The sequence below is a fragment of the Pseudonaja textilis genome, chromosome 2 (genome assembly GCF_049901715.1).
Source record: "Pseudonaja textilis isolate UNSWEBS1 chromosome 2, rPseTex1.2, whole genome shotgun sequence".
NCBI classification, from domain to species: Eukaryota; Metazoa; Chordata; class Lepidosauria; order Squamata; family Elapidae; genus Pseudonaja; species Pseudonaja textilis.
In genome coordinates, this window is record NC_141991.1 from 113755990 (window position 1) to 113783984 (window position 27995).

General features: G+C 40.1%; 1 protein-coding gene across 2 annotated transcripts; it reads left to right on the forward strand.

The window, feature by feature from the left end:
- Nucleotides 1–733: 733 nt before the first annotated feature.
- FSCN2 (fascin actin-bundling protein 2, retinal) lies at nucleotides 734–27989 on the forward strand. 2 transcript variants are annotated; one of them, XM_026701757.2, is made up of 5 exons: nucleotides 734–1646; nucleotides 21041–21197; nucleotides 24328–24449; nucleotides 25038–25205; nucleotides 27256–27989. In XM_026701757.2, the coding sequence occupies exons 1-5, from the start codon at nucleotides 827–829 to the stop codon at nucleotides 27459–27461; spliced, it is 1473 nt and encodes a 490-aa protein (XP_026557542.1). In that variant the 5' UTR covers nucleotides 734–826; the 3' UTR covers nucleotides 27462–27989. The 2 variants fall into 2 exon arrangements, with proteins under 2 accessions (XP_026557542.1, XP_087781125.1); XM_087924999.1 differs by lacking the exon at nucleotides 25038–25205 and having other exon boundaries at nucleotides 27256–27570.
- The last annotated feature ends 6 nt before the right edge of the window (nucleotides 27990–27995 follow it).

The following is a 27995-nucleotide window of genomic DNA, read 5'->3' on the forward strand; positions in this document are numbered from 1 at the left end:
AGAAAGGCCCTTTTAATTGTTAAGGAGATTAGAAGCTGGACCAAAGAGGCATTCAGCTCGAAGGTGACCTACCATATGGAATCAGAGAACCATGTAACTTTACACAGAGACAAAGAGGAATAAATCCTCTGCAGAGAAAATGAAGCAGAAAGGCAGCAGGTTTGGTTGCAATGTACCGTAGCCCTGAGATGTGAAGGAGTTAGGTAGGGAATCTATGAAACATTTAGAGATACTGAGACAGCAAAGGAAAAGAAACGGAGCTATAGTGCAGAACGCCACTATTGTAGAATACAAGATCCCACCGAAGAACACAGCTGATTAAAAGGCCATTGTGCCATCTGTCAACCCCTTTTCCTTGTGGCTTTTATCTAGAAGCTCCACTATTGGTTACAGGAGGCTGGCAGCTCATTGAAAGCTTTGTAATCCTAGCTGTGCTAATTAAGCAAGGCTGGTGCAGTGCTAAGTGCCTACTTTCCTCCTCCCCCCAATCCCTGCTGTGCCGTGCAGAGGAGGAGGAGAAGTCAATGTGAGCAGCGCAGGAGAGAGCAATGCTGCCAGCTCGAGGAGGTGTGGAGGGCGGGGAAAAAGTAATGAACAAGATTGGGTTTATGGGCTGCAGATTAGATGAAGGAAAAGCTGCTGCAGGCTGGCCTGGGACTGGAGCATTTGCAGGTCACCGGTGGCTTTGACTGAGATGTGAAACGCTCATTTGTTTTAATCTAGATTCCTCAATTGTGAGGCTGGGAAAAACATTTATACCTATTAATAACTGGGAAAACTTGACTTTCACCCCAGTCTTTAGGATTGTTTGCTGCCTAGACTGAAGATGCCAACCAATGGGATCCACCAGGCCTTGAAGATCCAGTTTGGCTTAATCAACTCTGATAATCGCTATTTAACAGCAGAGCACTTTGGCTACAAAATCAATGCTTCGGCACCGAGTCTGAAAAGGAAACAAATATGGAGCCTGGAACAGGATGGAGACAGCTCGGTGGTCTTCTTAAAGAGCCACCTAGGTAGGTACCTGTCTGCCGACAAGGATGGCAAGGTCTCCTGTGAAGCCGAGAAGCCAGAAACGGATGGGTGTTTTATCATTGTCACTCAGTCAGACGGACGCTGGGCGCTCCAGTCAGAACGGTACAAGCGCTTCTTTGGTGGTTCTGAAGACAGGCTGTCTTGTTTCGCCCAAACCATTACTGAAGCTGAACTCTGGGTGGTACATTTGGCCATCCACCCCCAAGCTAATCTTTTGAGTGTTAGCAGGCGGAGATATGCTCACCTCAGTGCCCAAGAGGATGAGATCTCTATAGACAGCAACATCCCTTGGGGTGTGGATTCGCTTATCACCCTTACCTTCCAGAACAAGAAGTATTGCCTACGAACCTGCGACAATCGCTACCTGCGCAACGATGGTACCTTGGTCCAGGAGCCTGACCGCCATTCAGGTTATACCCTGGAATTCAAGGCAGGGAAGTTGGCCTTCAAGGATTGTGATGGGAAATACCTAGCACCAATGGGACCTACGGGCACTCTAAAATCTGGCAGGAGCTCCAAGCCAGGCAAAGACGAACTCTTCGATCTGGAAGAGAGTCATCCGCAAGTGGTTTTCATGGCTTCCAATGGCAGATACGTGTCCATCCGTCAAGGTAATACATTCATCCCTTTTTGCTTTGTGGGGCTGCCCTTAGCCTGGCAATGCTTCTGTCCCATTTCAGTAACAGGCTTAGATGTGCCCAATTGTTTGTCTATCTTGCAGCCAGGAAATGTGCTTGTATTGGCTTAACTGGCTGACTGCACAATGGGGGAAGTATTTGTCATAGTTTCTGGAGATTTTTTGACATTTGATTTTCTAGACCTTTTTGGCAATTATCTTCCTATCTTTCTCTACAACTGTGTACCTGAATGGAAAGGGCATACATTTTAATTTCATTGCTCTGTAACAATTCTTGTTTTCATCAGTGCACTGATCGGTTTGTGAAATGTGATAAACTCTAACATAGTGTGTTTGGCATGTTGCTTGAATCCAGTCACTGTAAATTGTAAATTTCGGTATACATGATGTATGAACTCCTGACACTTACAGGCTCAGTCAACAAATCATAACTTTAATATGATGTAGGGTATACATGGGACTGGTGTCTGAGCTGTGAAAAGATTACCTCAATTGTACAAAAGGGATTTGAATCCAAGAGATATTATCGGTAAGAGCTGGGCTAAGATTTAAGAATGAAGGACATTCACCAAAGTGAGCAGCCATTGAGTATCTTGGAGCTTTGTTACAGCTGTCAGCTAGTTGAGTGTTAAACTGAGTCTCTTCAGTCTGTGCAATAATGTTAGGATCTCAATTAGCATTTCTGCTGCTGATTCGTTGACAAGAAAGACACTCTTGAGTCCTGCCACAATGCCTTCTTTTGAATTAGCAAGTTGTTGCAAAGGTAGGGTAACTTAGCCCACATCAGCCTCAGCTAAAGAGCTTACACCTACTTTTGGGGACTGTCAGGATTCACCGACAACCTGGTGGGGAATCAGTCTGTCCAAAGGCAAGACAAAGGATAGGAAAACACATCCTGGAGGGGGAAAAAATCTTATTTTCCAATAACTACAGAGGATTCAGGAGATATCCATCTTCAATGGGTAGCCACCAAATTGCAGTCTTCTGTGTGTGAATGAAGGGGCTGCTACCTGAAATAGGTGCGAGGCTTTCTCTGTATGTAGTAGATCTCATTAACTGGCCTCCAGTTTTGTCTAGGCATAAATAGAAAATAGAGGTATTCTTCAAAATGCCTGACACCTGTTTGAGAAATGGCAGAGTTTTCAGAGCCCTTGATAAAGGACCTAGGATCTGAAATATTTATGGCATACAAGAAATATTTCTCATGTACATCATCCCGCCTTCTTTGACACACAAGAGGAAAGTCCATAAGGAAAGCAAATATGTCCCTGGATATCCCCCATCTAGTGTGGCATTCTTTGGCATAAGACCTGTTGCATAAGATTTGTGCAACAGCTGCCCCACAGCTTCTATAAATTTCAGCAGCACACAGACAGAAAATATGCTCATTATGTTTAATTTGCTTCTGTACCATTAGGTGATAGTAGTTAGAGAATATCTTCCAATTCATTCCTTTCTGATTTAAATCAGTCCAATCAGTTCAGTGAGACCTGAAATCAGCTTTTCAGGTTATCTGTTTTGGATGCTGTCTGTTGATAAAACACAGAGTTTATCAAAGCATAGAAATAAAACTCATTCCTAAAAATCAATCTCATTTTATACTTTTGCTTTACAAATTTTTCAGTATGAATCTGAGGATCTTATTTAGTTCATATTTTATTTATTTATTTTATTTTACTTTATTTAACTGCCCATCTTCCTCTTATTCATTTATCATCTACCTAAGGAATTATGGCAATTACCTACTTAAATATAAATTGCCCAACATTATTGAAAATGCTTTTCACTTTCATCTTGGAGCTGAATTTTGGAGTATGACAAACTAAATCTCATCAGGTAACTTTTTCATTTGGCCACAGAATGACACTTATGCAGTTATGGTAATTTGATTAATCACCCAGACAACAATTTTGTCCTTTAGTCATCAATCCATAGTTTGTGTCTCTTTGGCACGGCTTCCATTCTGCCCCTCATCTTAATCAAAACTATCTGTTTAAGAAAACATTTTGCAGATTTAAATGTTTTGTAGTGCTCTTTTTAAAAAAATGTTTGGGAATATAATGCAATGTCAGGCGCAAAGAACCAGGACCACTCACTGAACTCAAAGCACTGAAGAGTTTGTTATTGCTACCTATACACAAGAGTCTGGTCAATTAAGATCAAAGCTAAACTAGTTCTAGCTAAGGGTCAATGGAATTAACAGAAGACTGAACTTAGATCTCTTGTGGAAGTACAAAGATTCCAAACTGAGGATACATTCAATGCCGCCTTCCAACTCAGGTTAGCTTGCTCATCTCTTACATATGAACAGTGAAATTATTGCCTATCCTTCATCTCATGTCTTCCTTATGTCTTCCTCTGAACACTCAAGATCCTATAAACAACTGAATATGTCTACTGTGTGCATACAGTACTTCCTTTTCCTAGAATTCAAAATTTAAAAAAAAAATCCAAATGCCACTGTGAAGCTAACCCAGTACCTTTTGTTTTCAAAGCACAAGGGATATTAGGCTATTACCCACTGGGTTCGGTGGATACCCAGAGATGGGTGGTCTACCTGAAAACAAGTGTTCCTAATAGAATCTTCATCTCACAGGCCCATAGGACAATGCTGATCCTCCAAGAGAAACAAGAGTACAAAGCCAACTACACATAATATTTGAAGCACTTTTGTTTATGTACAATTTCTTTCTACATTAATATGCCTTAGCTGACCACATAAAGGCGGTTATTAAATTTTTTATACAGCTGCCAGCTTAATTGATTTCTATTTCTCAGGAAAATCAGTGCTACTAAACAAGAGCTTTCTTTCAAAGAACATAGCAATTTAAGAATGTTTTGTACTTCTGGAATTTCTTTTAAAAAAGAAACCCCACATAAATATTCAAAGGACCTTCATACATGGGATTTTCCTTTTCCTTGTGTCTTCCTCATTTTATTAGAGAAGAGCAACTTATGCTGAGTGATGAATCCAAAATTGCACCTTGTTAGGAATGGTGAGTTGAAAGCTACAAACAATACTTTGATCACCCGCAGTAACCGAGTAAAAATTACCTTCGTTGGTAATGACTTGTAAGATGCATAACTTTTATGTTTGTCCTTTTCTGCTGTAACAGAATTCTATCACATAATCCTGAGTTTTTTCCATTAGAACCCTAGGAAAATTATCTATTGTTTCATATGCGGAAGAGATATTGAAATACAGCAGATTATCTCCCTCCTAGCAAAGATATTCATAATCAAATTGATGTGAATGCATGTTTTTTTGCTCTCAGTCATCACCATCATAAAATTTTTGACTGTGATTTTTAAGCTCCAAAGTCTCCTAGTAGGAAGAATTAAAGTAAGTTAAACTTTTTGTGACATGAAGATCAAAGGGCAAGAAATCTGCTTAATTTCTTATGTTAGGGTTGATTTTAATGGTACAGGAGCAGATCTCTGTTACAACTGTAAGAAAAAAAAATACATTTTCTTAGTGTTCCTGTAGTTTATAAAAGACAATTACTGCTTGAATAGATGAATCCAACCCATTTAACACATTATGGTAAATTGTCCATTCCTTAGCATCAAGAACAAACTTAAAAATAATAAATGTCAGGAATTTAAAATGATAATAATTGAATCATATTACCAGAAACCAAAAGAATTATAGATTGATTTAAATCTACTTGGAAAAATGCCCTTGCTTCTTTTCCCATAGAAAAATGAAACATACACGAATCATTATTCTTGTTAATGTTATTTTAAGAGTCCAGGTGAATTGAATGCTTCTTTTTTTCTGATCTTTTGGCTAGTGTAAAACAAACTGAAATTCTATGCTTACAGCTTAAATTGTACAACCACAATACCTAAAGTATATAAGATTGCCAATTTCTGAATCGGAGTCCAATAACTACCCTTTCATGGCAGTGATGTATGACAATTCACAGGGAATAAAATGTTATTTTCTGCATGAAAAGAAATCACTTGCACATAAAATCCTCTGGGAGTAACGGTTTATATATTTTATTCTACTTAAACGTTTACATATTTTATTCTCACATTTCTTGAGCATGATATATGAACGAGAAGATCTAAGAGGACCAATATGTATATTAAATATGGAAAGATAAGATATAAAAATAAAAAACAGGAAACATACATGCCACAATTTCTCCTAATCAGAGCACTGAAAACTATTGCAGACAGTTTTCATGAGTTTTAACTTATTCTTTGTAGAACTCTTCAGTTCATGAGGCCTAAAACCTTACTTTTAAAAACAAAAGAGAAACAATGGAAATCAGTAGATACTCTGAAAAAAAAACCACACACACACATTAGAAGTTCCAGAGAGCCTTAGAGGTTTCTTGATTATAGAACTCAGATCTCTAGTAAATGCTACTCCTTGTTGCTCACTTTGGTTCTAGTGAAGCCAAGAATACATTAGATCACTTGGTTTCTAAAACCACATCCACACAGACGCCCTGCATGTAACATGGGTACCACGCCTCTGTCTTAGATAGTTATACTGTGGCTGAGCCAATTAACTTCTGGCTGAAGTTTGATGCAGGAGGAATAGCTGTGAAGCAGAAAGTTTTCAGTGTTCGAGTTGGGCAGGATGGTTCTTCCATTGGCAGGAAAACCTGCCTTATCCAGCATCCCAACTTTCTGACTCTCCTTTTTGATGTTGGTTAAAGTATTAGGGACTGTGTTATAGATTATATTCCCTGTTAGATTGGGTAGATCGGTTCCCAAAGAGACGCGAGACCAACAGTAACGTTCAGCTCTTTATTTAGTTAAAGTTCAGTACAAAAACTTGGAGCCGTGGCAATCCCTCATATAGGGATTGCTCGCGGCTCGGCGGCCAATGACAACACTCTGAATCTCCCGCGATTGGCTCAACCAATCGCGGTAGATTCAAAGCGCGCCAATCACAGCCGTTCAGTCAGCCAATCCGGTCGCGGTCCGCGTGGACCAATCAAGTGTTAGGGTTTGGAGTATGTTAATATAGTATACCCCTCCCCTCTTGGTTTCGTCTGACAGAGCGTAGTCACATAGTCGCGCAGGTAGGCGGGGCTTCGTGCCTGCCTAGTTGACCTGCGCGGTTCAGTTTCAGCGTTGTCCTCGACCGGTTCGGATGAACTCTTTGTTGCTCCGGTTCCTTGGGATGGAACCGCCTGGAAGGGTGAGCCGGGCCTTCTTTGGTAGCTCCCTCCCGGTCTACTCGGGCTGGTCGAGGTGCCGCTTCTGTCGTTCCCGCCTGGTTTTTCCGGGCTGGTTGAACTGGTTTGGCTGCTCCTTCCAGGTGAAGCTTCCAGTGGTTCGTGGTCTATTGGTCCGACGTCTACCGGTAAGTAAGGCTGGTTTATATGGGGTTGGTTTATTCTGGGTGGGGGGTGTTCTGCCTGCGCTTTAGGATTTCCTTCTCTTCTTTGCTCATGGTTTAAGGTTCCCCCCCCCCCCGATTTCTTGGTCAGTTGTTTGTATGCTGTCAGCGGCTAGTCTTGACCGTAGCTGGTCGATGTGCTGCTTCCAGCTTCGTCCATCGGTGGTTTGCAGTCGGTAGGACCGGCGGCCCGTTATCTGGGTGATTTGTGCCGGTACCCAGAGTGGGTCACTTGTGAAGTTTTTTGCGTAAACGGTGTCTCCGATGTTGAATGTTCTGTATTTGCCGGATGAGTCTGGGGGTTTCTCAGGGTTGTAAGTGGGGTGCATTCTGTCTAATGGGGATCTTAGTTTCCTGCCCATTAGTAACTCTGCTGGGCTTTTGTTTGTGGTTGAGCTGGGTGTGATGTGTTGGATCAAAAGCATTTTATTTATTTTTTCTTGTATGTTGCCGGTTTCAATTTTTTGTATGGTATTTTTTGTGTACTGAACCATGCGTTCCATCCGCCCATTCACCGCTGGATGGATAAGCGGGTGCGGTTAATGCATGGCGTATCCCTTGTTCTGGCAGGAATCTTTCGAAGGCTAGTGCGGTGAACTGTGGACCGTTATCTAACACTAGCACATCTGGCAGGCCGTGTGTGGCAAAGAGTTTGCTCAGTTTTCTGATGATGGCTTCTGTGGCTGTTGATTCCATTGTGCTTACCTCCAGCCAGTTGGAGTAAGCATCGGCGGTGATTAGGAACATGTGTCCCTTGGTCAGCCCCGCGAAGTCTATGTGGATTCTAGACCAGGGGCCCCTTGGAGTTTCCCAGTCCCAGATCGGGGCGGAGTGAGGGCTTGGTCTAGTCTCCTGGCACCTTTTGCATGTGGCTACCCAGTTTTCTATTTGTTTGTCCATTCCTGGCCACCAGGCGTAGCTCCTGGCCAGGGCTTTCATTTTAACCATACCCAGGTGCCCCTCATGCAACATTGACAAAACCCTTTTCTGCAAAGTCTCTGGAATTACAACTCTGTCCCCCCAAAGTATGCAGCCCTTCTGTGTAAAGAGTTTGGTTTGTCGGTTCCGGAAGTTGATCTCAGATGGACAGCACAAGTCATGGGGAGAAGATCACTGTATTACGTGGATGCCCCTATCCCAAAGCAAGTGGTGATAGTAACTTCCACATTCATTTGAAACCTGAGAAATCTAATGTGTATGGAATTTGTTTCCTATGGGTAGTAGCAAAATTATTACTTTTTAAAAAGAGGTTGTCATACAAATGGTTGGAATTTTGCCTGTCAGGTGCTATGAAACCTTAGGGTTAGTGGATTGTCAATTTATAGAAAAATTGTCATTGCCTGTTCCTAAATGTGGAGTTCTGGTGCTGAGCAGGAAGGAGGGGAAGGGAGAGGAATCACCAGCCAAACAATTCCCACAGTTTTTACATGACTGCATATCCTTGGTGTTTGTTTATGAACTTGTCTACAGCTGAGCCAGCTTCTGCAATTAGAGCTGCAGCTGGTTTTGTTGCATGGGATCCAGACGCCTTCGCTATTATGCGTTTCTGGGAATTGGGAGAAATCTTGCATTTCCCGAGTGGTTGAAAAAAAAAGACTGGATTTAACGATTGTGCTTAACCCTTTTTGTTTACCCCGGCCATATAACAGACCTGATAGGTATACAGGGAGTCCTTGACTTACAACAGTTCATTTGGTGACCGTCCAAAGTTACAACGGCACTGAAAAAAAATGACTTAGGACGGTTTTTCAGAGTTGCAATCTTGGCAGCATCCCCATGATCATCTGATCAAAATTCAGGTTCTTGCCAACTGGTTCGTACTTATGACCGTTGCAGCAACCCGGGGTCATGTGATCCCCTTTTGCGACCTTCTGACAAGCAAAGTCAATAGGGAAACCAGATTCACTTAACAACCGTGTTACTAACTTATCAACTGCAGTGATTCACTTACCAACTTGGGCAAGAAATGTCATAAAACCGGGGAAAACTCACTTAAGAAATGTCTCACTTAACAACAGAAATTTTAGGCTCAATTGTGGTCATAAGGAGTACTTGTACTCTCTCCCCTCTCACCCTCAGGGCCATTAACTGTTCTGTAGGGAAGACCTCTGAAATAAGAACTTGGAGGAAAGACCTTCCCCCGTAAACAGCAAACTAATCTTAATTCCTACATATTTCTTCTGCATCCCTTTAAATCTACTTTGGTCTGCCCTTTTTCCCCATCTTGTCTACCAGCTTTACACATATAGTTTGTTTTCAGAAAGCCACTTCTATTTTTTTCCATATAGTTACTCAGTTTTAAATTCAATCCAAGTCAACTACCACCAATTCACAAGTTGGCAATAGCTGTACGGTATGCTGCAGAGAATGGTGTTAATGAAAATAACAAAGTTTGGAAGAAAAGCTGTCCAACATTCTGAATGAATATGATCCATGAGGGGAGGAGAGGGAGATGGGAAATAGGAATTGTATGTGAAGTTTAGATATAAGTCTATTCATGTGTAGTCATGGCAAAGGAATGAATTAAAAAACATGACTGATTTGATTGTTTGTGATGAAAGATTTAGAGAATTAGCAAAGAATACCAGGTTGATGAGAACATGAAACCGTGGACCTCAATTAAAAAAAAAATGAGTTTGAACGAAAACAAAGTGAAACCAATGAGAGTGAAAGTAGCACAACTACAGGAAAAGAAAGTATGAGATAGATTAATCTCACAGCAGAATGAATGGAAACTGGACACCACAGAAAGAAGATGTTGCCATCTCAGCTTTTCCGTTCTGAGCCCTCTTCCTTCCGAGGCAGGTGACCTGCTGGAGCTTTGCTATTAGTAAGAAGTTGGGATGAATTCCAGAAGCCATGCTCTGCATGCTTTCTGTGCTTGGCTTGGCTTAGAGGAAGTGTATGATCATGTGCCTAAGTAGGAAGCAAGGGATGTTTTGCACAAATACGGAGTTGAAGAGCAATTGCTGAATGTGGTAAGAGCACTATATGATGGAAACAAAGCATGCGTCCTAATTAATGAAAACTTTAGTCAATGTATCAGCATTTGAATAAGGAATAAAGCAAAGATGTGTAATGTTTTCTTGATTATTTAATGTATTTATGGATGCTTGTAGTAACTATAGAGATGTGTTGTTTGTAAATCTGTATGCAGATCTGTATATGCGGTAGTATGTACATACCTCAGACCCATACCCCTTGTTACATCTTGCAATCTAACATTCATAGTGCATCATTCAGTCAACAATGCAGCAAAAACTATACCCAAAATAAAAGCATAGAGTAACACAGATCTGCCAATTTATGAAGTACATTGTAGAAACAGAAGAGTCAAGACCTTGTTGATGATCCAGGCTCTGTAAAGGACCTTGGAATACTCATCTGTAATGATCTAAGTGCTATAGCCCACTGTAACTACATAGCCAAAAAGGCTTTAAGCGTTGTTAACCTAATCCTACGTAGCTTTTTCTCTGGTAATATCACACTACTAACTAGAGCATACAAAACATTTGCTAGACCAATACTCGAATACAGTTCATCAGTTGGGAACCCACATTGCGTATCTGATATTAGCACAGTTGAGAAAGTCCAGAAATATTTCACAAGAAGAGTTCTTCACTGCTCTACTCATTGTAGAATACCTTATGCCCCTAGACTTGAAATTCTAGACCTAGAAAACCTTGAATTACGCCGTCTTCGGTCTGATCTAAGTATGATATATAAAATCATACATTGCAATGTCCTACCTGTCAATGAATACTTCAGCTTCAACCATGACAACACAAGAGCAAACAATAGATAAAAACTCAAGGTTAATCGCACCAAACTTGACTGCAGGAAATACGACTTCAGTAACAGAGTGGTCAATGTCTGGAATACTCTACTTGACTCTGTGGTTTCTTCCCCAAACCCCCAAAACTTTAACCTTAGACTGTCTACTATTGACCTCACCCCTTTCCTAAGAGGTCTGTAGGGGTGTGTGCATAAGCGCACCAACGTGCCTACCGTCCCTGTCCTACTGTTTCTTTTTTCTTATATATATCCATTTCATGCATTCATAACTATGTATATACTTATACCTATTATCTTGTAAGCGATTGACAAATAAATAAATAAAAATAAAATAAAAGGTAGCTTCAGCACTCTTAAGAGTGATGAATGAATGTGGATTGAATACAAAATAATTTGTAGGAAAGAAATACACGAAGATGGTTTTGATCATTAGTGAGAATAAATGCAGCAGAAGACCAGCACAGACTAAAAAAGTCATGATCGGATGGAGCCAATAAAATTTTCAAAAAAGAAGTGAAAAGTTTGAAAGGGTCAACCTATGAATCTTGTACTTCAAGCAAGGAGATTTGTCGGATAGAAAGGTGTGGTATGGAGAGATATGGTGTTAAATGTAAAGTAGTTATAACAATTTCTCTTTCTTTCTTTTATCTCATGCCTTTACCTTCTTTACTGTGTTTTACTCTTTTTTTCTGCATGTTGATAACATTGTTTACCTAAGAAAGAGAGAGAAAATCTGTTTTGTGTTGATGAATAAAATATGCTTTGGGGAACAAAAGTGTAAATGTATGTTGGAAGGCTACGAAGCTAGCTTCTTCTTGCAAGGAGGAGGTATCAATCTTTCACAACTTGTCACGTTGGCAGTGTATCTAACTGACACAATTCTCAGCCAGAATAGCTTTTTGAGAGCTGCCGTTGCAACACATATAGAGGATGCCATTTTGAGAAAAGCAATATTATGGTGTCAAATCAATAGCAGACAAAATCCACCAATCACAACTAGCCTCAGTCTTTCTCTTTTTGGCACATTTGAATTGTTTCCACCAGGGCTGCAGAGTATCAGAGATACCAGTATATTGGTAAGAGCACAGCACATACAAAAAGCCCTTCTTTGGCTCAGGGGTGGGACTCAAAATTTTTAACAACTGGTTCTATGGGCATGGCATAGGTGGTGGGCATGGCTTGGTGATCATGTGACTGGGTGGACATGGCTTGGTGGTCATGTTATTGGCTGGGTGTGGCCAACTCAATATCACTCACATCGAAGCACGCATCTCCTCACCTGGCTTCTCATGACTATGGGGATGCTGCAACAGTCGTAAGTGTGAAAAATGGTTATAAGTCACTTTTTTCAGTGCCATTGTAACTTTAAATGGTCACTCTAAACAAGCAAAGTACCAGCAAAGGAGCGGAAAAAAACTCCAGAGATGTTCCTGAGACAGGAAGTCTAGTCCTGCCAAGAATGTAATAAGGGTTAATGGAGAGGCAGTTTCTGTAAGCAACACCAGAATATTTCCTTCCTGCCTTTGTTACAGGATTAGGCCAGTAATTTCTTCTAACAACTGGTTCTCGGAACCGCTTAGAATGTTAACAACCGGTTCTAGCGAATAGGTGCGAACTGGTAGAATCCCACCCCTGCTTTGGCCTATTCCAAGAAGCATCGGGGGAAAGGCATATCCATGGTTCATTGCTGCCAACAGGCATGATTCCTCCAATCTGTGTATATGTGCATGTATGAATGTGGTCCTTTCCAGAGATAAGCATCGGGGGGGTGTGTGTGTGTCAAATTAAATTCTCAAGAGGTTTGCAGTGAACTTGGATAAATTGGAAACCAGCATGCTCACTAAGCTTTGGTTTGGTGAAAATTGCTCACCCCCTCATGGCTGAGTTAAAATGGTATCTAATCTACAATTCCTAGCGCCAACAGGAAACTATACATTAATAAAATTTGCTCTTCTCCTTTGCAGTCCCTTATTTGCTGCAGGCACAGTGTTGGCAATTGTATGGTATTTATTTATAGCATACAGTACATATTAAGATTGGTGAACTCCTCCAGCCTTTGCTCCTTCCTGCCATCAAATGTTACCAGTCCAGAAAAACCATCAAGCAATTGCTTTGCCAAAGGATAGACAACGCAAGAGCAAATAGCAATCATTCTTCCACCAGTATTTTGCTTCCAGGTTATTCCAGGTGTAATACTATAAAGAGAAACAGGGAAACAAAGAAGTCCATGGAAAGAGGCTGAGTACAAATCAGATTTTTCACTGTCTCAGCAGACACTGATTAATGTTGGGAATCTCTGAGAAGCTGGAAAAGTGTAGAAATTTGAAGCAAAGGGCCATGTCTCAGGAAGCCTTGAATTTCTATAGAAAGGGGCAATTGCAAATATCTGCACTACAGATTTAAATGTCTGTTTTATAAATATTATTTTATCTCACCAGACAAGTTATGGCATTGAGCATTAATTTCAGCATCTGTTTGTCTATCTATTTTACTTGCAAATTGTAATTCTTGGATGGCTAATTTAGAATTACCACAAAAAAGAGGAATAAAAGCAATAAATATAAAACTGCAACAGCACAATATATGCAACACATATTAACAGTTAGTAATTTAACTTTAGAATGCTCTGGTGCTTTCCAGATTGGAGAGATCTTTGGTGTTTTTGCCTGGAGTATTGCCTTTCCTTACAGATTTTTTAAAACTAATTAGAAGCCTAGAAAGGAAGGATTGAAACCTCCAACCATACCTCTATACTAGATTATTAAGAGGTGGCCTTATTAAAATTATTTAAATGTATTTTTATGTTTTTGAATTCCCAGAAAGTTGTACCAGGGTGCAAAAGCCTATCCATCTTGCACACTGGGATTAGAAACTAAATGCCCTGTGAGACGGACATCCCTAAGAGAAGAGGTGGTGGGAAAGGAGCTATCAAGCCACTATACAAAAAAAAAAAAGGGGGGGGGGGTAGAAATTAGGATGTAAAGACCCAGAGCAATTCTGGGTTTGGGGATCCATATAGTGTGTCTCCTCTTTTCCCTTCATAAATCTCCCCATGCAATCTGCTATGCTTTGTTGATGTTGTTGATGTTGTAATGTTCTTAGCTCCCACTGGCTATTTTATGCTGCTGGATATGTATACACGTGGGTGCTGTCAGCCCCTTATCTCCCTTCATCTGCAGGAAAGCTGGGGAAGGTTTCAGGTAACATTTCATCATCCTCTCTTTCAATTAAGCTGGTAGAAACCTCAGAAGTTTTCTTCCTGTCCTTTCATCTAGAAGGGGTGGGGGTGGGGAAATCACACTTTGATATTAACTTCGAGAGAGGAGACTCAACTGTTAACTATTGAGGTGTCAAAACTCCCCTTCTTAGCCCCACTTCATTGTTTAGGGAGAATGATTAGTAGGAAGTTTTCTCCCTATCAGGTGATGTTCAGTAGGAAGACCAAGGAAGCCAAAGATATCCGCCACTTTCCTTGTTGCCATTCAATATGTGCATTGGCCTGTTTCTGTAAAAGAATAAGATTTGGCCATTGAGGCAGTGCCATTCATGTCAATATATTTTTCTGATCACTTGGGGAAAGGCAGATTACATATTAATGAAACCATGAGAAATAACTTCATATCCCTTATTCTCTCTAGAGAGTGAAAAGAAGCTGCAGGAGCAATTTCGAGAGAAAAATAACAAAAAGATAAAAGTCTCTGCTATTATCAGATATTGCTGCTTTGAGAAGAATGGGGAAATCTGCTTCATTTTTAATAGCACAAACATTTTAAAAATGTGTGCTATGTAATTTTTCCATTGCCATATACGGCTGCCATACCTTCCAACCATTGATGTGTGAGTAGATCCCATTACATTCACATTAGAAAATGCAGGAAGACCAGACTAATGAAAATACAAAAAGGCCAGAGAGGAGCTAAATTTTAAGCAAAGCTGATTGGCTGGGAAAGGCTGCCAATGGAATGATCAGGCTAGGGGATTTATCTGACCAATGGGCTTTCACCTTCCTGCCAATTCGAATATCCTGCAAAAGAGTGCCAAAGGGAGAGTAGTAACTGGTCTTCCCTGCCTACCCCATCGGAAACTCTATGCCTACAAGGAGAGAAACTTCTCCTTCCTACCCATCCACCACTATCCAAATGACCTTCATCACTGCTGTGGTTTTTAGACATATATTGATTTGATTTGTATCTCACCTTTCATTCAGGCAGTGGAATAGCACTGCTTTGCCATACTCGACTTATGACCACAATTGAGCCCCAAATTTTTGTTGCTATCTGAGACATTTGTTAGGTGAATTTTGCCCCATTTTACGATCTTTCATGCTTCAGTTGTTAAGTGAATCACTGCAGTCGTTAAATTAGTAACAGTCATTCAATGAATCTGGCTACCCCATTGACATGACCCCAGGACATTGCAACCGTCATAAATGTGAATCAGTTGCCAAGTGTCTGTATTTTTTTTTAAGTTTAAAAAACTTTATTAAGTACAAAAAGTTAAAATATACAAATATACAAAAATGAAAGACAAAAAGTCATACAAATAAACATCACACGTTCTATGATAAAACTAATTATATAGTATATTTTTCTTCAATACATTTGATAGTGAGTTAAATATTTCATAATTAATATTAAGTGGCAGTTATTTCTTATATCCTGTAAGTTATCTGTTATTTATACTCTATAAAACATAATAATCTATTATTGTTATTTGTTGTTAGATTATAATTATGTGTTTTTGCAAATATATTCTATCTGATTACTTAATCAAAGAGTGAAGAGATCTAAAACTAACATTTATAAATTCCTGTCTTTTAGTATATATATGTCATAATATGTTTTGTAGATTCATTTTTCCCCCTTATTTCCTACATTCTTTTTTTTTTTGCGCTATAACCAGTCGTACCATTTATCCCAAATCGAATAAAATTCCAAGTCATCCTTTCCTTTTAATTTTAATGTGAGCTTCTCCATTTCAGCACATTTGTAAATTTTTTGGATGATAATATGTGTTGGCGGTATATTAGGCGTTGTGCCAGTGAGATTCGTGCCACTGTTAATATGTAAATAATCAAATACTTTACTTGTGTCTGTATTTTGATCATGTGACCATGGGGACGTGGCAAGGGTCGTAAGTGTATAAAACTATCAAAAGTCACTATTTTCAGTGCTGTTGTAACTTCAAACGGTCACTAAATGAACCACTGTAAGTCGAGGAATATCCATGGAACCTTGTGGAATACGTTGGGCTGGAAGTTTATTCTATTTTGCTGTTGCTCTGAGGAGAAACAGGCAAAAACGTTTGATATTCAGGTTCCCACTGTGCCCGGAAGGTCTTGAGTTTGTTTGACACGAACTGTGCACAGTTTTCTGAGAATATTGTACAGCTAATCTGTAAGAGGCAAAATGACTCTGTAGTTTATGTACAACTACCTGAAATCTAGCATACAAACGAAGTATGTTTGCCAAAATTAGAATAGCAATCTACATTGTATAAGGCAGACTTTCTTCTGCCTTTAGATATCTTTAACCTTTCTCCAATATTGACACAGCGTTTTATGGAAATACAAGTCTCCTTTTGTTGCTTGCCCTTCAAGGAGAGGAAATAGCACAATAATCCCATCCCCAATATTAAACTCATCCCTCTTTGAGTATGAGGATGTTTTTTTGCACTGGCAATTCATGTTTCATCTCATGCCACCCATTATCCATATTCCCAATAGTCTGTAAAGCTTTAGTATGCATGTTCCCTCTCTTCCTACAATAAAATTTTGGTTGCTATCAGCTCTCTTTCCCTACTAAACTCTTATCACTGGATTTATAGATGAAGACACTATTTAAAGAATCTGCCACTAAGAAATATTTACCCAGGAAGTTCAATGTACACATCATAATCCACATCTCAGCAGTGCTTTCCGGGTTTGTGATCTAATTTTACCTGCAGTGTCCTCCCAAACATCACAGCCTACAGTTCTTTTTTACTATGAGTCTCCCTCTCATCCAGATAAGACTCTCTCTAGCATACATGAGAGGCTGCTGGTGTTATAACAGCTTCCTAGTGCTCTCTCTGAGGTGAGACACAAATTGCTCTTCTAGACTGCACGACCAGAGTACAGGGCTCTTGAATATTCTGTCCTTAATGATACTCTATTGCCTGCCAATGATTTTCTGACCATTCCCATTCATTTTCTTTTGTGTCAGTTGTTGTGTTTGCTGTAATCTGCAACATTTTGCCAGGTCATTTAATATTCCAAGGAGCCTCGGGTGCTTGTCATATTCCCTCGTCTCAGCATCTCTTGGATTCTTTCAGCTTCTATTGGGTCAGATGAGAAGCTCTCTACTGTCAGCAGATATGCAGTATAAAACATATAGCCACGGGAGATGCTATCAGGATTCCATTTTCGATTCTGTTTCCTGTACTCACTGCTAAAAAATAAATAAAAACAAATAACTCTTGGTCATGGTCCCTGATTGCATCTATGACATTTCCTTGTTTAATAGTGCAAGATGACTGTCACCTGCATTTTTTTTTAATGTAGGCAATGTGCTCCTGCACTTAATTTACATTTGAACACTTCAGAAGCTGGGTTAATGCCCGCTGGCAAATGTAGCTATTATTATTATTATCAGGCAAAGGCTGCAGCAACATTGGTAAAATAGCTTGACTTCTTAATGCTTGCATGCAGACTGCCTTTGCAATAACCTCCTAACATGGGAGGGCCAGATTTGGCAGGTGGAACGGAACTGTGTGGGTCCTTTCTCTTTCCAAGTATATGCGATAGGTGTTGTAATCAATTGTTGTGATTGTAATTTGTAATCAAGCACAAGAGTAAAGGAAGACCTTTCTTTATGTTTTCAGTGAAGGTAAGTAGCAGGTATAAATCTACTTGCTTTCATCCTGACATATCATTAGACCTATGGCTGCAATTTTGGAGCTGATGAGAAAACTATTATGTTAATAAAAAAAACCTGTACCTCAGAATTCTCCATCCTTTGGAGCACTGGCCACCATTTTGGATCAGGCAGCGAAGCCTTCTATACAAGGGTGCATGACGGGCTTTTGACATAACACCTCTGGTGCTTGTATAAAGCCTTCGTCATTGTGACCAGCATTGAGAATTAGGTTACTATTTAGCATGCCAAGAAAGTTGGACCTGGATTAAGGACAAACATATTGGGTACTAGGTAACCTTTTGATGGCCAGGAGCTTCATTTGGCCTCTGAATGTAAAAAGCCTCGATTAATAGGGTAATAGTGCAAAGGCCTATCATTGTCAAGATTTTGAGGCAGGACTGGAGGGAATTTGGGAACTTCTTTGGTTTTTAAACTTACACCATCTTTTTGTCCACAATTTCAGTAACTGTGGCTCCGGAAGGTTCCTATCTTAGAGCAAACCCCAGCATTTATGGAAATAAGAGGGGAAGGCTTGCATCATAAGGCTTTGAGGTTGTTTATTTATTTATTTGACAAATTTATATGGCTGCCCATTTTCCCCAAAGTGACTGTAGGCGGCCTATAATAAAACTAGGAAATAAAACATTTTACAAACCCATTAAAACAATAACAATAGGTAAAACCAGACCATGAGAGGGAAGATGTTACATTGAATATAACCAGCATGCAGGCTTTCTACTAGTTGTAACATCAGTTTATTTGGGTAATGAAGCCTTTCTCAGTCTCTTGGATTTCAATTCCCTTTCTTCCCAGATATTCAAGATTGAGGACAGCAAATATAATTCCCAAATCTGAAATGACTGGAAGGTTAGTGAGGAACTTAAATGTGCAAAGCATTCTGAATTAAGCAGGTTTTGAACCTGAAATAGTTGCCTCAAGCTCAAAACAGCCATCTGAAGGCTCTCCAGGAACATCAAAATCTATTCTTAACTCAAAATGTTTTGTCCACCCTCAGCGAAAAGTTATGTGAGTTCAGCAAGGAATAACACTCTTCAAGAGGTCATCACTCAGCTTAGCAGTACTGGACAATTTCAGTCCAGTCTCCAACATTTCCTTTTTGGCTTATAGCTTATAAAGACTTATACTCCAAAGAGCCCCGAAGGAAGCAGATTCCATTGCAGCTCTGCTCCATGAAGCCCAATAACCTCCTAACCTTTTATCCTTCCTCAGAACTTTAAAATCTAGCTCTTCTCCTAAATATTGGGATAGTGGGAAGTCAGGATGGGTTAAGAATGTGGGTTTCATCAGGGCAATGCAATTGTGGCACCAGGTTTTTCTGGTTTTTAACATTATTGTTTTATTGCTTTTGGTTTTATGATTGTTTAGATTGTTTTATTGGTTGTGAGCTGCCCAAAGTTGATTCTAAAATAGGCAGCTACACATATGTTTTAAATAAATAAGTAAATAATCTGGACCCTTTATAGTCAGGTTTCAGGCCAGGATCTAGTAGCAGGACAGTATACATATAGGTGACCTCTGATGCTAGAATGGAGATAGCATATGGCCGTCCTTGATTCCCTCAGTTGCTTTGGTATCTTTCTCTGCTGGCTAAGGGTACCAGGACTGGGGACATAATTCTTCAGTGGTTCTCTGCCCTCCAGGTTTCAGTCAGTGTTGGTAATATGGGAAAGGTCCAGCTCTAGGCCTCTGTTCCACTTCTCTATAAGATGATGAAACTGGTGGGGAAGTTAATCTATTGACATGGGGGTCAAAATAATCAATCTATCTCTTATACCTTACATATGCGCTGGGTTATCCAATTGATCCCATCAAGGTACATTCCTGGTGCCACTGTACAGATCTGGATGGAGAAGAACTAGCTGAAAAAAAATCAGTGGCTCTGGGTTTCAGGGCCTCTCACATCTAGTGATTTCCACTTTTGCCTCAGACAGAGTTGGTGTACACTCTGGGGCTCCTTTTAAATTTGCATCTTAAGTAGCAGGTGGCAGTTGTGGCTGGGAGAGCCTTTGAATAAATAGTTCATGTGCACTAGTTGTGCCTGTTCTTAGATCATGAAGCATATTCACAGCCACTCATGTCTTAGTCACCTCCTGAGTGGATTACTGCAACACACTACAACACTCTGTATATGAGGCTACTGTTAAAAACCATTCAAAGCTTCAGCTGGTTCAGAATGAAACCACAGATTCAGATTTAGGTATACCAAGGTATGGCCACATAACACCTTTGCTATGCGAACTACGCTAGTTCTCAGTAGACTTCCAGGTGCAATTCAAGGTGTTGATTGTCACCTACGTAGCATGGGGCTTTATCATTTATGGGACTGCCTATCTGCAATGCAAAGGCATGCTCTATGTCTAGCAAAGTAATAAAATTGTCACCTGGTGGGCTCCTGGAAGTATCTCTGTCATGGTGTTTATTTTATAGAACAGCATTCTCGCAGAGATACTATAATCAGCTCCAAACCTGCTGTCTTTTCAGAAGTCCATGAAGATTTGACTTTTCTCCAAGGCACCGAGGCCAGGATGTTAATAGAATTTGGGAATAAGTGTAGGTGATATGCTTGAATCAGATGTTTAGAAGAGCCTTAACTCAGTTTTTCTTCTTAATTAGTTTGAACAATTATGGTTTTTATCTTTTTCATTGACCATTGCTGGATGGCTGGTCCTATAAATTGGTTGAATAAATGCATATTCCAAGGGACAGAAAAGGACACCATACAACAATAAACAAATAAATATATTTTATAATAAACAACAAATGTAAATGTAACCACACAACATAACAGAACGATGAATCAGGAACTTTCATTCAGCTGGGCCTGGTGATCTTGAAGGCTTTCCTCAAGGTGAGCAGACTTGAGCCTAGTTGCCTATTGAGAGATTATAAATTATACATAAAATTTGTAGGATTATTATTAATAATAGGTGGTTAATGAAGCATATTGTACTGTTTAATTTAAAAAAAAATATTTACAAGCTCCATGTGTCATTAGGGAGTGTGCATAAGCACACCAATCTTGCCTACCATTCCTGTCCTATTGTTTTGTTTTGTTTTCTTATACGTATTTCATGTATTCATAACTATGTTTATACTTATACCTGTTATCTTGTAAGTGATTGACAAATAAAATAAAATAAAATAAAAAAATAAAATAAATAAATGTGTCTAAATTAGTGCCACCACTTGAGCGCTTTTCTAAGGATCTTGGCAACTTCTCTCACAAGCTAGATCGGAAGTGAATTGGGATGTCTGGTAACTAAATGACTTGAAATACGTTCTTCCTTCTAGGTGTTAACGTCTCGGCCAATCAGGATGAAGAGACACACCATGAGACCTTCCAGATGCAAATTGACAAAGAAACCAAGAAGTGCATTTTCCATTCCAACACAGGCAACTATTGGACGTTGGTGGCACATGGAGGGATTCAAGCCATGGCTACTGAAATGTGAGTTGTGCTGTGTCTTCATTTTGCTGGCAGGTCCTTAAATCAGGGACCAGTGGACCGAATACAGTTCAAGAGAAATATATTTCCAAGTCTGTCTGTGAGGCAGACATCACCACGGATCACTCACCACCTCCTTTGCCAGCCATTTTGGTGATGCCAACAGCAAGGAAAGCAGCTAGCCTCCAGCGGTGACATGGTCTCTAGCCCCTAAGCATAAGAAGATTGCATAGTCTTGCCCTAAATAATCAGGATTTCAGAAGTGTATCCATTGCGTGTACTAGGCATCATAACTCAATTGGGAGAGAACTGGGGGAGAAATGAACACCAGATTTAGCAAGGAGCTACTGTAGGCTTTCATCAAAATAACAAAAATAACACTGCACCACCACAAAGCAGATTCTGTTTCTTTTTTGCAGACCTATAGAGTTAACGTGCCTGTGCAAAAGTGAGGAAGATTGTGTCATGATGGCAAGATGTTGCTTTTGGCATCTGCTCCTCCATTTATCTTCCTCTGCAGAGTTTGCATTTAGACAATTGCTATTTCTCAAGAACAGGTCCCTTCCTCCTTCAACAGCAACTGTTCCAATACAGTCTCTCTGCTTCCCTCCCCACCCCTCCTCTCCCTTCCTCTCCCCTGTCCAAACCAATAACTTTGGCAAACGTGTAAGAGTGGAACAGGTTGAAAAAAGTCCTATAGAAATTACTCCATCTCTTTGAAAACACACACAACTCGTGCGGGAATCCATGGTTGGACATTTGGATGGTGTGGGTGTTTTTAAAAAGTTATTCCTGTACGAAATGTTCATCTGCTTCTACCCAAATAACAGCCAGTCAGTTGGTGGAAGGTTAAAATAGTTCAACTGCTTGATCAGAACTAATTTCATAATCCTCTTCTGCAGAATTTGATTTCATAGATTCTGCATTGGACTACATTGATTTTATTATTTGTTTGTAATGCTTGATTAATTGATGGTTGTGAGCGACAGAGCCACTAAGAGTTGGGCAGCGTACAAATTTAATAAATTATTAAATTTATTGTAGTTCATCACACAGTCAGCCAGATATTCAGACTGGGTTTGGCACTTTTATCCACCAAGTCCTTCCCAAGGACCTGGGATAGGCAGATGTTGCTGTTTTGATGATGTTAACGATATTATAGCAGAATGTTGTTCCAAGAAAACCTGCCTTTTGTGACTGAGTAATGGTGATTTGTCAAGCAGAGTGATTTTCAAGTGGTACTCTAGTTGTTTTGGAATTTCATCCAAGGTGCCAATCACCCATGCATTATCTTTGCATTCGTTTGCTTCTGTTTTCCACTTCTGTTTGCAAGTCTTGGTATTTTGTGACTTTTTTTCAGTTCTTTCTCTTTTCTTCTGCTGTCTCCAGTGCTGCCATGTTCCCTATCCAGACTCTTTTGTCTTTCTTGTCAACAATTGTTAAGTCTGGGGTATGTGTTTTTTAATTGTTATTATTATTTTACCGAAATGTTTTCTCAGTTGCTTGAGAACTTTTAATAGTAGGATTGGAGAATATGTCAGTGGCATCTTTGAACCATATAACCAAATCTGTGGAAGACCTGGGATGCTGAGAAATTTAAAGCACCCTCAAGAGAGGGATTAGGCTTGCAATGGAGGGGATCAGCCTTTCCCCCAATCAGAAGTGGCTATTGGTTTAGTAGAAATCCATGTAGGTATTTGAATATATTTCTCTTACTTTCCCCATTCCCTTGGGGAAAATAATATTTTCAGGAAGATAATTTAGTTTGCGAAAACAACATGAGGGAAAAGAATAACATCTTTTCTCAGTGTTCTCGTTTCAATACAATAAAGAACAAGCACCACCTTCTTAGTTGTTTTTAGCTGTTTTTAATTTTAGAATCTGGGTGATCCAACAACAGTTTCTCTACCTTCTCCTCCTCCTCCTCCTCCTCCAACTGCGCCCTCACTTCTCCTTTAACATGTGACACTTCTTTTAAGCAAGAACATTTAAGAACTTTTTAATCCAGACAAGCATGAGCTGAAGGCTGCAGGCTAAAACTGGACAAAAGTAGATTAGATTAAAATTAGAATATTTAACAGTGAGTGGGATTAACTCTTGGAAACATACATATATAGACACTAAAGAAATATTTTTTCCCTATTCTTCTTCAGTGACATGAAAGTCTATTCAAAAACTAGGATAGGACTTGGCAATGAAATGAAGCATTGAAGTTCCCTGAAGTTCCTTTATAGAGAGTTGTCACATCCAGGAAAATCCTATTTCTGCCCCTGAAAATAGCCTGGATGCTTTTAGGCTACAATTTATTAGAACCATGTGAAAGAAAAAGGAAAACATTCATGTGTCATCTCAAGCTCCTGCTTTGGGTGGAATGTGCATTACAAATGTGTTTCCTGACCTTCTTTTTTCATTATTAAATGAAAAGGCAAATTTCCCACCCCACATACTTCCTCTCAATCTATAGACTGCCAAGTTTAGTGGAGATTAGAGTAGAGTAGAGTAGAATTTACCTTGGAGGTCATCTAGTTTGACCCCCCACTCAAGCAGGAGACCCTATACATTCCAGACAAGAGGCTGCCCAGTCTCTTCTTGAAAGCATCCATTGATGGGGCACCAAGAACTTCTGAAGGCAAGCCATTCCACTGGTTGATTGTTCTCACTATTAGAAAATTTCTCCTTAGTTCTAGATTGCTTCTCTCCTTGATTAGTTTTCATCCATTGTTTCTTGTCTTACCTTCTGATGCTTTGAGGAAAATAGTTATGTAGTAGAATCTGTAATGCAGATTATTAGTGAGACAGATTTTTGCTGTCCATAGGAACAACTTGCAAACCCAAAGGTTAAGGTAGGGTAAAGCTCAATAGTAATGCATCTAAGCTTTCAGGAAACAGTTGCAATGGAGCATGATAAACCTTTGCAAATACAATCGAAGGTACAATTTTTTTAAATGTATCAAGATTCCATAAATCTCGCTCCATAATGTGGCATATTGTAGATGTACTGTATGTCAATTTTATATGTGTAATAAATGTCTAATACAACAGAAAGAAGAAAACCTTTGGAAGGAAGGAATAGTTTCTCCTTTCTGATTCTCCCATCAATCCATGTTCTTCCTTTCTGCTTTGGTTTCCTCAGATCCTCCAGCACTATGTTTGATCTTGAATGGTGTGGTCGCCGTGTTGCCCTTAAAGCTAACAATGGCAAATACATCTGCACCAAGAAGAATGGGCAACTGGCAGCTGTCAGTGACAGAGTGGGTGAGTCTTATCTCTGGATCCTGAAAGTGAAGCTGCCTGTGGGCTTTATTTCAGAAGCTCAGTCCTTCTAGATCAAAACAATAGGACAGATAAACTAAAGGAGACTTATCTGCTCAACTCAGGCTGACAAGAGGACAGCGGTGTGTTCTTGAGCTGACTCTAGTCTAGAACACTCTTGAGCTCTTTTATTGGTAAATAGTTATGCATCCTATACGTGAAAACAATTTTAGCTAATAAGAGAATCCTAAAGAAAGACTTATTTAGTCTCAGAATTAAGAGACTATCCTATTTGGATTACCCAAGCATGGAAAGAAACAGGATTCTTCAATATTTCTAGAATTTTGGCAGATGCAGAGAACTTGCTGAATAGGACCATAAAACAAACCCCATCTTCATAGCCCTAACTACTTAAAATCTTCCCTTTTGTTTGCCAAATATCCACATGAACAAGTTCTTAGAAATAGGCATTTCTAAGGGAGCAACTTTGTATTCATTTGTGTAAAATGTCCTTTTTAGATTTCCTAGCTCTACAGGGTTATGGTAGTCTCATTAATCTCAGAACGCACTGAGTTACAGTTGTTGCCACAGGGAAAGATGAAGAATTTGTTCTCAAGCTGATCAACCGACCCATCCTAGTTCTTCGCGGGGCTCATGGCTTTGTTTGTTACCATCGCAACTCCAACTTGTTGGATGCCAACCGTTCCATCTATGATGTCTTCCACCTCAATTTCAGTGATGGTGCTTACCAGATCAAAGGTAATTCGCTGTCTGCAAACTGGGTGGTTGGAAGAGAGAAAGGAGCTGGGGAACGTTCTTCATTCACACAGTGAATTATTTAATTAATTAATCACATATCAGAGGAATGCCATACATGAAACACAGTGGGCCAACTTCCTGCATGTGAGTGTAAATTAGTGTGCTCAAAGGTTGCTTAGTGTTAATCCTTTGAAGAGCAATCACATGCAAACATGTCCATTTTGTTGACTACAATTCATCCCTACCCTGTATAATAATAGTTATTAAATGTTCTAAGTGTCAGTGCTTCTGTAGACAAAATACAGGTAGTCCCCAACTTAAAACAATTCATTTAGTGATCTTTTGAAATTACAACAGCACTGAAAAAAAGTGATTTATGACCATTTTTCGCATGACCATTGCAGCATCCCCATGGCCATAGGATCAACATTAAGATATTTGGCAACTTACTTTTATTTCTGATAGTTGCAGTGTTCCAGGGTCACGTGATCCCCTTTTGCAACCTTCCAACAAGCAAAGCCAACGAGGAAGCCAGGCTCACTTAGCAACCACATTTGTAATTTAAAAACTGCAGGGATTCAGTGAACTGAGGCAAGAATTGTTGCAAAATGGGACAAAACTGACTTAACAAATGTCTCACTTAGTAACAGGAATTTGGGGGCCAATTGTGGTTGTTAGTCGAGGCCTACCAGTATTACCATCCAGAAGAAGGAAGTATTGGTGTCTTTGATCCAAAGGTTTGTATAAGTGGAGATATAGATTTTAAGAAAAAAGGGCTAATGAAAACTGAATATGATCAACAGTCAAAGGCTACTGACTGTTGAAGGAAAAAAAATTAAAACTGGAAGGGAAACAGCTTTAAGAGCATCACAACATTTTAAAAAAATGAATGTAAAGCAGATCTTTACAATCCATCAGCTAATTTCACACAATAGATTAAACTGCAGAAAGTTATCCAAGTCACAAGGGAGCCTCACATCTGACTTGCCATATGGAGCTATCTCTGGGCTATCATAGTTAGCTGCTATGCTGTTGTTGGTAGACATGAAAGAGATTTAGAACATTTCCTCCTTGCTCCAACTGTTCCATCATCCCCACCTTCTACTCCATGTGAGGAAAAGAAGATACTGAATTGCAAAAGAACCCCAAACTGCACACGTTCATTTTTCTTTCTGGAAGCTTATTGGGAAATAATCACGGTGATAGGAATCAAATCTCCCTGTGTTGGGAGAAAATAGTGACCAAGTGAGAGTGTCTTGCGTGCTCTGTCTTGCAGGTACCACCTGGGGTGGGCAACTCCTTGTTCTCTTATCTCATTCTTCTACCTTCAGCAGCGATGGGCAGCTGTTCACTTGGAAGACATTTAAACAAAGGACTGGCCTTGGCAAAGGATGCATATGCTGGTGTTTTAATTAGGGAACCTGGGGCTTCATGCTATTTTTAACATGGCTTTTATTTTCACTTCTCCTAACATGTTCTTGCATATGGTGGAACCATCTGCACTCTAGATTCTGTACCGTGATCTTGAGTGTGTTAGTTGTTGAATAAGAGAACTGGACAAATGTTGTCTCTTTAGAGTCGCCCCTCCCCACTCTAAAGAACCCTCATAATCACCTCATCATCCTGGCACAAGTGCTCATTGTCATATTTCAATCAGTGATAGGATTCAAACATTTTAACCCATTCCCTCCCCACCCCACTAACCTGATTTCCAGCTCCATTCTCCTGTGCAATAAAAGAAGACCCAACCGATCAGCTGGGACTTGGGGGCGGGGCCAGTCAGAGGTGGTATTGGCCAGTTTTCTGAACTACTCATAATTTCCGCTGCCAGTTCTCCAGAACTGGTCAGAACCTGCCGAATACCACCTCTGATTTCAATCATCCCTTTACAAAGTTTGAACATCCGTTCCATTATGGCTTCTGACTTGCATGTGTTTTTCTACAAGAAAAACTATTAGGGAAACATCCAAGCAAGAGTTTAGCATTAATAAGCTGAAATGGCTCCGTTCTATGCGCCCTCCAATGACCTGTGCCTCTTTGGTGCTCCTAGGCCTCAATGACAGGTTCTGGTACGTGGCTAGCAATGGCACCGTGTGCAGCGATGGTGAGACATCTGAGGACTTCTTCTTTGAATTCCGCGAGTGCAGCCGGGTGGCCATTAAAGGGAAGAATGGCAAATACTTACGAGGAGACCAAGCTGGAACCCTGCGGGCTGATGCTGATACCCTAAACTGTGCAACATTCTGGGAGTACTGAGCCTGTACCACAGGGCTTGAGATGCTCCAGGGCCCAGCGTGCCCAAGCCTGGACACTGAATGGCATGTGAGGGGAAGGTGAGTTCTGGCACCTGGACTCAAGGGGCTTTACGCTTCCATACCTTGCAAGGTAAAAGATGGCCCAGGATAGAGGAACCTCTTCACCTGGGGTATTTTATTTTATTTTTTGGTCTTCCTTGCCTATGTTTAGAAGTGACACACTAATAAGGCTCCTAGAAGGTGGTTACTGTGCTGTGTCTGACTAAGTTGCAGAGGTTGTATTTCCCTTCCAGTTTCCCTAGGGCATCCTGTTTTTTTCCTTCCAGAGGTGTCATACCTTACAAGACATCTCATATAAGTATGTCAATGTTCCAGAAAACGTGGGTATGCAAAACAGAGGAGACACGACAGTTTCAGGATTCATTGCAAATATGGAAAGTCAGTTCCTTCTCGTTGGATGCAATAACTGGAGGTTAGGGTGCTCCTAATTAATAATTAATTCCCAACGTAATAAAGCCTTATGTAGTTATCTGGC